Genomic DNA, 12500 nt, shown 5'->3' on the forward strand with positions numbered 1-12500 from the left:
AATACTTGGTAGGGGCTCCTTTTGTCAAGTCAAGTCACCTTTATTTATATAGCGCTTTTACAAAGTGTTTTTAATACAAACAACCAAAAAAAAACATTTGTGAGCATAGACTCATGCATGCTTTGTACTATCGTACACAAAAAAAGACATTTTATATCTGAGAAACTAATTATTATTGTTTAGTACGTTATTAAAATCTATTTTTGAACAGAGTAGGCTATTAATAATAAACATGTTCTAAACATACTTAGACTCGTAGCATTCATCATTACAATGTACTCTCATATTACATTTATTGTTTCATATAGAGCATGAAAACATCATCGTGCCGTAAGAAATTTAAATACAATGAATTGTCCATCATATTCAAACACTGTAGTCTGGAATTACAGAAAAACAACTATGATTTTGCAGTCATATAGTCTAGTATGCATGAAATCAATATATTGTTTTCTGTGAATGAGTAAGCTGAATGATTTTCAGATAATTGTGAAGTAAATATTCTAGCCTAGAAGACTGATTACACAAAAGTCTTATTCAGGACGATTTAGTGTGGCTTTTATGGCCTTATTTCAGCTACATTTTTTTCCCCAAAACTTACTAACCACGCATAATATTTTTTTTCTAACAAATGCAAACATGTACATCCACTTTGGTCACATATTATGGTAGCATAGTTTGTGCTGAATACAAAAAAATACATGTTGGTCAATAGTATATTATAAGTAGCTGAAATAAGCACAAATATCAGGGCATGTCAACACATCTCAAGGGCCCCAAAATCACCTCAGACCCCAGAGACAGAAGATCATACTGTTGTGTTTTGATGATTAAACCAAATGTTGTCATTACATATTACACTAATCTTGTGTTTGAAACCGTGATTATGAGGACTGAAAATATGTGCAACTGATTAAAAGCCTTACATCAGGTTTTCAAAGAATGACAAGCTGTGTTACAAGTGTGATCAGTTTGGATTTTTGTACTAAGAGTTTTGTAAAAGTACACCTTACTTGTGAAATTAGTACCAAAGCAAGCAACAAAAACTGTAAACTAATTCTCTGAAATAGCTCACAGCTGCATTTCATGAGCCTTCAATTGGAAAGCATATATAGACAGAGGACAACACAAAAGTTATAAATTCTGATGATGGATGAACATCCAGAAAACGATCAGGGTCAACAGCTGAGAGGAAGAAGAGGAGTAAGGATGCATGGAAGGGTACAGAGGCAAAACAGAGGAAGAGGCCAAAGACATAGGCGCATATCAGATGAAATAAGGGCCACTATTGTCTAAGACTATCATGGCCTTACAATGGCTGAAGGGTGCAGCTAAATATTTTGGAGATCAACCATATCCTCAATAATTAAAACATTTTGAATCAGTATCCCACATACAGTAATGTGTAAATTTGTACTTTTGAAAGGAAATATGGCATAAGAAGTGCATCCTTCTGCATTTCAGTACAGTAACTATCATCCAAACCGTTGTCATGGTTATCATCAGGTAATACTACAGTAACAGAGTGCACTGTTACACTTCACACTACTTTACATGTAATACATTCCAACAAAACTAAATGTACTGTATAAATACAAATGTTCATATACTTTTTTTTCAATGTACTATTGACTCTTCTCAACAAATATCAGATTTGTTTTTTCTAAAACCTTAATTTCCATGGTTGACTGTCATGGTGAAAAAACAACTAAACACTTTGACCAGTGTGGCTCACACGATGACAAAAATACTTTATATTTTGGTGGCCTTGGCCAAATTACTGACACGATAGCTCACAGTTTACAGAAGGTTAAGACTGTTTCGGAAAATGTGCCAAAGCAACTGAGAAAAACTGTAAGTAAAGATCATGTTCCATGAAGATATTTTGTACATTTCCTACCGTAAATATATCAAAACTTCATTTTTGATTAGTAATATGCATTGCTAAGAACTTCATTTGAACAACTTTAAAGGAGATTTTGTCAATATTTAGATTTTTTTGCTCCCTCAGATTCCAGATTTTCAGATAGTTGTATCTCAGACAAATATTGTCCGATCATAACAAACCATACATCAATGGAAATATTATTTATTCAGCTTTCAGATGATGTGTAAATCCCAATTTAAAAAAACTGACTCTTATGACTGGTGCTTCAGGGTCACATATACGTATTACAAATATTGTTGGCTCCTTGACAAATTGCTTTTGTTCCTCTTTTGTAAGCTACATTGGATTAAAACATCTGCGTAAATACATGCATAAATCTAAATGCAGCACAGAGGTCATGGGGTTGATTCTCAGGATTCTCAATCTCATATTTTAAATCAGTCTTCACATTCTCTAAACTGTATAGCAAGTTTTACAGGTCATCACAACTGCAAATGCAGTCAAAAACATGTAATGTCAGTGAATTGACCACTGGCACCAAATTGAAGTTTTTCATCATCATGTGAGCTGAACTGGTAAAATGTATAGATGTATTTTCAGTTTGGTGGTCAATCCTGGAAATGTTGCTATATATTACATACAAAATGTCTAATATATTTTTGTTGTCACTGATTGTTCCTTTCGTCTGAATGCTGTGTCACACTGAGCTTTTTTGGACACAGATTTCAACCGTACACTGTAAAAAAAACCCATAAAATTTACGGTAAAAAACTGGCAGCTGTGGTTGCCAGAATTCTACCGTAAAAAATACAGTAGCAACGTTTTGTGTTTTACGGTTTTGACTTAAATTTAGAGTTAATTACCGTAATTTCTTTAACTGATATAATCTTAATTTACCAACCTATTAAAGTACTGAAATCTGTTTTGTTCCTTTGAAATACACTGATATCCACCAAATACAGGTGATGATGAGAGAGTCACATGATGAGCCAAAGCCCATCACAAGCAAGTTTTAAACAATATCACATACAGAAGGTGCACCGTTTCATTCACACAAGCACTAAACACCATCATGGTGAGACTGAAATATGCTATAAACATTAATTTAACAACATTAGATGTAACATACAACCCTAATAAACATAACTGATAAGAAAAAACTAAGAAGAAACATAGTTAGAAAAGAAAAAACGTCAAATTCAAACAGAATTTGAAATGGAACGCAGGGAATTCTGGGAACGTCAGTTTACGGTTTTTCCCTGTAAATTTTACAGGAACTTTCCGTTAACCATGTAACAAGTTTTACCGTAGCATTTTCACAGTGTTTTACCGTTAAAATCACGATCATTTTTTACAGTGTAGGTAAATGTTTAGTGGGAAAAGTCAAGACTTCATAATTTTGGTTGCGTTGTAAAATAAAAATAAATAAAACGATCAAACGATACAATATTTTTAACCTAGATATTAGGTACAGTAAACAACCCAACGTTTTCAGGGTGTAGGAAAATATAACTTTTTAATGAATTAATTTGTGTTTCTTGATAGCTAAATTTCACATACATAAACAAAACTCTGGCCCGAAATCTTTCTTTTCTTTATTCAAAGTTGATCTAGACAAGTACAGCAGTGGCCAAAATGATTATAACACTAGTATTTCCAGCAGCTAAAGATGGTGTTAAGTCAGTTATTTCTATCTTCTGCTGTAGTGTGTCAGTAGGAAATATCAGTTTACATTTCCTAACATTCATTTAGCCATTAATTGTAATAATCCAGTGAGATGTCTGTGCTCCACACAGAGATCTGATCATCATCCAGTCGGTCTGGAATGACAGGAAGAATAAGGACAAAAACTGTTATTGATTAAACGTGTCCTATTCTGTGTCCTAAACTTCTGAAACATTGCCGTCTCATATTTTACTGCTGTCAATGCAATTTATTAAAGAAATTAATTAAATCTGTATGTGTGCGAAAATATTCAGAAAATGTAACCCCTTTTGTAATCTTTCAAATTTTCATAAGTAACTGTAATTTAATTACACATTTTTCTCAGTAACTGATTACAATTAAATTTATTTAGTAATTAAATGACGTAATTCCGTTACATGTAACTAGTTTCTCCCCAACACTGTTTGTCGGTCTGGCTAGTAGTGGCACCGCAGTTAAAGTTAAGTGATGATTAGACTGAAGCTGGGCTCAGGTTGTTGTGCTGTGGGATGTGTTTCCCATACATTGATTTATTTGTGCCACCCCCCGCAATATCAAAACTGACCACCTCAAATATATTTTCCAAAAGGCTTTAACTTCGCTGAATAAACATGAGTACTGCACGTTTCAAAATCAAACTGCGGTGCAGGTGTTTTTATATCACAGTATCTCTGAAGGAAACCAACTGACTGTCTTTAGATCATTTTCATTTCATCTTGCTTGTGATATTACTGATAAAGCAGAATTTGTGAGCTCAATGCTGCTTGTGTATAGCTGTTTCTGCTGCTCCTAAAGCGCCTCCTGCTGGCAGAGAATGAATGTGCATTTTCTATAAGCCCGTCTGATTTACGCAGCAAACATATTTTGCTTGTTATCAGAAATAATCTACTCTAGAGGGACTTAGCTGTTGTTATTGGTTCTTTGTGGAAGTCTACTGGAAGTTAAGTTTGGGTCACAAAAGCACGCATGCGCAGGAACGTTTGTTTGTTGTTGTTGTTGAAACCATAGATATATGTGGTTGAAACGTCTGTACGACAGGATTTTAAGACCTTTTGAATAAAATTAAACATCACCTTTACATGTTCAGGGTTCTCTGGTGTTGGGTTTGGTCACATGACATGCAGGTAAACTAAATATTTCATTTTTTCAGTAGGCTAAGTGTTTCATTTTCATTCATTTTTTAATTATTTATTTTAATGTAAAATTTTTATGATTTAATTAATTATTAGCTTTTCATTAAACTCAAAGCCCTGCAGCTCCTTTACAAACCTGGTTTGGGAAACTTTGACGTAATGTTTAATGCACTTCATGTTGTTGATAAAAACAAATGGAATATATTTTCTTACTCTTTGTATTTTTATATCAATATGGTACAAGATTGTCCTATTTAAATCAATGTGAAAAATAAGATAGGTTAAAAGTATGTCTGATTATGTGTAACGTAATAAATGACAGAAACGGATTACAATTTGTAAGTAATCTGCCCAGCTCTGTATACATACATACACACACACACATGTTGTGAAATTAATGTTTATGTATTGATGTTTTAATGTTTAATAATGAAATAATCAAATAACAGCAAAATCTTTTATCTGTAATCTGTATGGCGCACGCGCAGACACCTGTGTGATCCGTGCGTTCTGATTGGCTCAGGGCGGAAGGGGCGGGTCGATGACGTCACGGGCGCTCTGGAGTTGTGAGCTCGCACGAAACACGCGGAACAGAGCCGCCTCCGATCTCGTTCATAACACTTTATTAACACTTATAAAGCCCCAAAACTCGCTCAAGTCCGCCGGACGCGCGCCGCACGAGCCTTCGATTAACAGTTTTCGATTAAGAAAAAGCGAGTGTAAGCAAAGTCTGTGTGTGTGTGTGTGCGTGTGTGTGCGTGTGCGCGCGCGTGTGTGTGTAGAGATGAAGATCGAGTTCGCTCCTGTGCGTCTTCCTCTGCGCAGGCGTCTGCAGACAGCCGCAGTCGTGCAGTGGGTCTTCAGCTTCTTAGCTCTGGGTGAGAAACTCCCCTTATTACAATAATACTCCATATAGAGTTACACAATTATGAGCATGTGACCCTGAAGCACAGAAGCAGTCATGAGTAACACAGGTATATCTGTATCAATAGACAACAATACATTGTATGGATCAAAATTATACATTTCTCTTTTATGACAAAAATCATTAGGATATTAAGATCATGTTCCATGAAGATATTTAGTAAATTTCCTACTGTAAATATATCAAAACTTCATTTTTGATTAGTAATATGCATTGCTAAGAACTTCATTTGAACAACTTTAAAGGAGATTTTCTCAATATTTAGATTTTTTTGCTCCCTCAGATTCCAGATTTTCTAATAGTTGTATCTCAGACAAATATTGTCCTATCATAACAAACCATACATCAATGAAAAGATTATTTATTCAGATTTTTTTGTATTGTAAAAAACGGACTCTTATCTGGTTTTGTGGTCCAGGGTCACATATATCCATAACTGTAAAGACACTGTTTTTTCTGCATATTCTAGAAGAAAAGCTGAGTGGTAAACTGTGGTTTATACAGAAAACGATTATTAGGAAAAGTGGATATTTGTAGAAATATAATTTTTCATTCCTTATAAAAGTAGGCTACATAAAGATACGTTTTACTGCATTGACTTGTGACTTTAATATTTTAATTTATGTATTTATTTACAATTTTTAATTAGATTTTTATTCAAAGTGTGATGAATTAAATTCAGTAGATGAAGTAACAGTGATATTTTAGAAGATTTGTTTGCATTGTGAAATTGTGTTCATAACGATCGTGTCTGCTATTTTATTTATTTTCTTAACGTCTTTTTAACTTAATTGTGAAAGCAACAAAGTTGTTTTTAAATGTGCTGTATAAAGTGAGTAGATATAATGATTAGTAATCTACTCAATATAATTCGTCCTGATTTTATTGAAGAAAAACTATAAATAAATAAAAATGTTGTGACAGGATGATTTTATTTCTTCACTGTAAAAAATAAGTTGCTGCCTTAAATTTTAAAGTATAATAAAATTGAACTTAAACTGAGTTAATAAGTTGTTGAATCTCATATAATTTTAAAAATGAAGTTGAAATTGGTTAAATTTAGATAAGTTAAAGTAATGGGGGCATAATGTTGCAATGACTAATTGATCATATCAGTTTTGTACAGTTTGGTTTCTGAAAATATGTTTAATTTTCTGGAATTTGAGGTGAAATATGGGCCAGACATCATCAAGCTTTTATGAAATTCATTTGCACATATTGTCGAGACATTGATAGGATAGAAATTTTCCTCCAAAATAGCATAATAATAATAATAATAATAATAATAATATAATAAAATATAACTTAAATAACATAATAATCAAAAAATGAAGTAAATGTAATAATAGATGTTAAAAATAACATAAAATAAATAACATAATAAACTGAAGGAAATTAAATAAAAAATAAAGTAGCGTGAAATAACAGTAATAAATTAAACTTAAAAAACTAAAAATAAATGTATACATTTAAAGAATAAAATAAATGAAATGACAATAAATTATAATACGTTTTTAGAGATAAAATAACACAATTATAAAATAACATGAAATAAATAACAATACACTTATAGAAATACAATGATAAAGTATCATTAAATAAATAACAGTAATAAATAAAAATAACAATAAAATAACTTGAAATAAACAACAATACATTTAAAGAATAAAATAAATGACATAACAATAAACAAATAATACATTTAAAAAAATTTAAATAACATAAAATGATAAAATAACATCATCTCGATCTGGAGTTCATTGTGTTTGTGGATCAGAACTGAACTTGAAACCTTTGAGTCACAAACCATCAAACAGCAGCGGTCAGTCACTCAGGTCATAACAGAATTAGTAACACTGTGTGTGTGTGTGTGTGTGAGAGAGAATGTGCAAACACACACGGCTCTAGAGTTCAGTCACACACTCGCTCCTGCTCTAATAAATCACACACTTGTCTGTCGTCTGCAGCTCAGGTCTGTCTGGCAGCGTTTGTGCTCCTCTGCCTCAGTGATTGGTGGATTCTGGCCGCGCTGTATGCTGGTTGGCTGTATCTGGACAGGGACACGCCCTCATGTGGAGGTCGGCGGTCGCACTGGGTCAGGAGCTGGCGCATGTGGACGTATTTCAGGGATTATTTCCCCATCACAGTGAGTTTATATGAGCTTGTGTTCAGTAGAGATTAGGGCTGGGAAAATAAATCGATGCATCACAAATCGCTTTCTGGTGTGGATTCTATAACACACTATATTCTATATTCTTAATTTCTCGATTCGCGATGCATCGATTTATTTTCCCAGCACTATTGTCAGAATAATCAACAGATTTCTTGATTACTAAAATAATGGTTAGTGACAGCCCTAGTGCCCTGGTTTCTCTCTAGCTGATGAAGACGGCGGATCTGGACCCTCGTTATAATTATCTGTTCGGGTTTCATCCTCACGGTGTTCTGGTGGCCGGCGGATTCGGGAATTTCTGCACCGAAGCGTCAGGATTCTCTCGGATGTTCCCCGGACTCACGCCATACCTGCTGATGCTGCCCTTCTGGTTCAGAGTTCCCTTCTTCAGAGAATACATCATGTCCGGAGGTGTGTGAGTGTGTGAGTGAGTGTGTGAGTGAGTGAGTGTGAGTGTGTGTGTGAGTGAGTGTGGGTGAGTGAGTGTGAGTGAGTGTGTGTGTGAGTGAGTGTGTGTGTGAGTGAGTGTGTGTGTGAGTGTGAGTGTGTGAGTGTGAGTGTGTGTGTGAGTGAGTGTGTGAGTGTTTGTGTGAGTGAGTGAGTGTGAGTGTGTGAGTGTGTGAGTGTGAGTGTGTGAGTGTGAGTGTGTGAGTGAGTGTGTGTGTGAGTGTGTGGGTGAGTGAGTGTGTGTGTGAGTGTGAGTGTGTGTGTGTGTGTGTGTGTGTGTGTGAGTGTGTGAGTGTGAGTGAGTGTGTGAGTGAGTGAGTGTGTGTGTGGGTGTGTGTGTGTGAGTGTGTGTGTGTGTGTGTGTGTGTGTGTGTGTGAGTGAGTGTGAGTGAGTGTGTGTGTGAGTGAGAGTGAGTGAGTGAGTGAGTGGGTGTGTGAGTGTGAGTGTGTGAGTGTGAGTGAGTGGGTGGGTGAGTGTGTGAGTGAGTGAGTGCGTGAGTGTGTGTGTGAGTGTGAGTACTTTACTTCCGGCTTTGCTACTGTTCGGACGCTCTTGCTTATTGCTCTGCGCTTTGCTCCCTATTTTTGCATTTTTCTCATATCTCTCCAAGATTTTAACTTCAGCAGATCAGCACAGTGCTCAGACAACACATTTTTTGGGGGGAAAATTAAGACTTTCTCCCAGCAGTTTACATTCCAGAGACGGAAAAACACAGCTGTCTACATTCAAACAGATGAGAGAAAATGCCTCTCGTGGAATCTACCTGCTGCATGAACTGCCACAAACTTCTACAAAGGATTGCGGTTCTTGAAACAAAGTTACTTGCTGGACTTCCAAAACAGGCGGAACACACAGCAGACGGTCATCACGGACCCCCTCAGCATACAGCTGGTGAGTCCTCTGAATCTCAAAAGTTTATACAAAGTGTAGAGGAAAAAGCCGAAACAGATCGACAGACAAATCGATGGCACAAACAGGGAGCGAGACCTAAAGGCAATCGAGACATCAGATTATCACGAGTATCTCGTATTGCTGCCGTAGCATCCTCTACCCCAGATACGGCTACGACAAGACTTGTAAACACTGGTATCTTACCACCCCCTTTACAACTTGAGAACAGATTTGAAGCATTAATGAATGTGGGAGAGAAATCCGCAAATGTGACTAAACACGGATCGAATCAGCCAGCAGCTAACATCGCTACTAACAGGCGCTCAAGGTCGAGCAGACAGCGGCTTTCAGCTCAGAGCGCAGCCGAGCCCAGGACTCTGATAGTGGGTGATGCTATTATCAGAAACATCAGTAGCAGGACTACAACTGCATACTGCTTTCCTCAAGCAACCGTCTCTGATGTGAACAAAGAACTTCGGAACATTCTGATGAAGCACAAGACTGCAAATCGAGTCATCATCCATGTGGGGAAGAATGATATTCAGAAGGAGCAGTCAGAACTCCTTAAGAAGGATTTCAGTGAACTCTTTGAAACGCTTCAAAGTCTTGAAGTTCAGTCGTTCATCAGTGGACCACTCCCAGCAAGGGGAACTAACATGTTCTCACGGTTGCTTGGGCTGAATACATGGCTACAAAGAACCTGCAGTATAAAAGGAGTCAACTTCATCGACAACTTCAATCTTTTCTGGGGCCACAGACAACTGTTTAAACCGGATGGCCTCCACCTAAACAGACTCGGTGCAAGAGTGCTTAAGGACAATATCTATTTCTCCCTCCGTCATCCTTCAGTGGTGTGTGCCAATCTACTCGGCCTGAATGGCACACACACACCTGGACAGAATGAGTGACCACAGGACTTCATGTCAGCTTCTGAGTCAACATGTGGCTGACACATCCCACAAGGATACTGATAACACCACGCAGCCACAACAAGCACTGCTCATGGACATCCCAGCTGAGCCCTTCCCACAGAGCTCATCACATGCAGACTGTGACGTACTACAACAGCTCCAAGACTCAGCACCCAAGGACGACTTTCTGGAAAACAGCATCTCACAGCCACCGGAAACACCAGAGCCAGAGCCCTGCTCACCAGACACACTTTCCCTCTCTCCAGCATCCCCACTTCTAAGCTTCTCACAGAAAATGGAGGAACTGGTGTATGCTGGGACCAAACTCTCCCACTCTTTCGCTGCAAGCCCCCAGATATCAACTAAAAAACGGCGGGCCCCACAACCACCAAAGACTGCAGGCCCAGCTCACCCTCCTCCTCCTGCGAGAGCTCTCCGGCCGCTGCCACAACGTCAGGGCCCAAACCCCTCTCCATCTGGTGTAGGTGAACCAAAAACAACTGATAACAGCTCTCAGTGATGTGTGTCGGGTCCCCGCTATATTAGCCACAACATTCACAAATGTTTACAGAACAAGCGGGAACCCAGTGTGCCTGTAGCCTCCTCTATTTCTGTTTTATCACGCGATAGAAAGTCTAAGGCCTTCTCAAGCCGTACGGCTGACCCATCTAACCTGCGGCCTATAATGCATCAATCCAAGACTGCTGTAGAGACAAAATGTAAATCCATCAAGTTAGCATTTTTAAACATTCGCTCACTTAAAAATAAATCATTTCTGATCAACGATTTAATAACCACAAACAACCTGGATTTTATGTTTCTAAATGAAACATGGCTTGAAGACAGCTGCAGTGCAACAGTCCTCACTGAAACAGCCCCTCCTAACTTTAATTTTATAAGTGTCTGCAGGACTGTTAGGAGAGGTGGAGGTGTAGCTGCTCTGTTTAAAGATGTTTATCAGTGCAAGCAAATGTCATTTGGTCAGTATTCATCTTTTGAATACCTAGGTATTGTGCTGAAAGGTGCTCCACGCACCCTGTTTATCATTATTTACAGGCCTCCAAAATATTCTCCAGCCTTTGTTGATGATTTCACTGAACTGTTATCAATGATTTCCTCAGAGTTTGACTGTTTTGCTATTGCAGGGGATTTTAATATTCACATAGATAATGCAGAAATCAAAACTACAAAAGAAATTATAACCGTTTTAAACACTTTTGACCTGAGTCAGCATGTGCACGGACCCACACACAATCGTGGACACACTCTAGATTTACTCATCAGTAGAGGTCTACACATCTCATCCATTGTAATTAAGGATGTAGCACTATCTGATCACTTCTGTATTTTCTTTGATATATTGATCTCAGTCACCACTGAATCTAGATCTGTCTCTATCAGAAAGAGATGCATTACCGAGAACACTAGTGCGCTATTTATGAAGGCAATATCATTAACACCAAGCATTTCTGCAGACTCTGTTGATCTTCTCCTGGAGTCATTTAACTCTAAAATTACGAGTGTTATTGATGATATTCCCCCGATAAAGGTCAGCAAGAAGACGGGGAAACAGAAATCAATTTGGAGAAAATCAACAGCAGTTCAGAGCATGAAAAGACAATGCAGAAAAGCTGAGCGGATGTGGCGGAAGACGAAACTCGAAATCCACTATAGCATCTATAAAGACAGCCTTCATGCTTTCAATGTGGAACTAGCCACAGCTAGACAGACTTTCTTTTCTAACCTTATAAACAGTAACTTAAACAACACTCGCACTCTTTTTGCGACTGTTGAGAGACTGACAAACCCCCCAAGTCAGATTCCCAGTGAAATGCTCTCCGACAGCAAATGCAATGAGTTTGCTTCCTCCTTTTCTGAGAAGATCAATAATATCAGAAAGGAGATTGGCACATCCTCAAGTTATGCAGAGGTCACGCAGATTCGACCGCAATTTCAAAAAGAAGTGACTATGTGTGTTTTTAAAGAAATTGACAACAAAATTTTGGAAGAAATAGTACAGCACCTTAAATCTTCAACCTGCTATCTTGACACACTTCCCACATCCTTTTTCAAAAATGTGCTTAACTGTTTAGAAGCTGATCTCTTAGAAGTGGTGAACGCCTCACTTCTTTCTGGGACTTTTCCAAACTCCCTTAAAACTGCAGTTGTTAAGCCCCTTCTGAAGAAGCGCAATCTTGATAACACCATGTTGAGCAACTATAGACTCATATCAAATCTTCCTTTCATAGGTAAGATTATTGAAAAGGTAGTTTTTAATCAGCTGAACAACTACTTAAACTCAAATGGATACCTGGACAATTTTCAATCTGGTTTCCGAGCACATCACAGCACAGAGACAGCACTCATTAAGATAATAAATGATATTCGCGTAAATTCTGATTCTGGCAAAATATCAGTGCTGTTACT

General features: G+C 37.5%; 1 protein-coding gene across 2 annotated transcripts in view; it reads left to right on the top strand.

Annotated features, from left to right (window-relative positions):
* The first annotated feature begins 5260 nt into the window (after positions 1-5260).
* LOC306861008 (2-acylglycerol O-acyltransferase 2-A-like) overlaps positions 5261-12500 on the top strand; it is a 36676-nt gene continuing 29436 nt past the window's right edge. For both annotated transcript variants that reach the window (XM_079403058.1, XM_079403059.1), the window contains exons 1-3: positions 5261-5603; positions 7618-7796; positions 8030-8234. In XM_079403058.1, the coding sequence (XP_079259184.1) occupies positions 5267-5603; positions 7618-7796; positions 8030-8234 (721 nt within the window). In that variant the 5' untranslated portion in view covers positions 5261-5266. The remainder of the gene's footprint in view (positions 5604-7617; positions 7797-8029; positions 8235-12500) is intronic.

Source organism: Barbus barbus (genome assembly GCF_936440315.1).
Source record: "Barbus barbus genome assembly, chromosome: 41".
In the NCBI taxonomy this organism is placed as follows: Eukaryota; Metazoa; Chordata; class Actinopteri; order Cypriniformes; family Cyprinidae; genus Barbus; species Barbus barbus.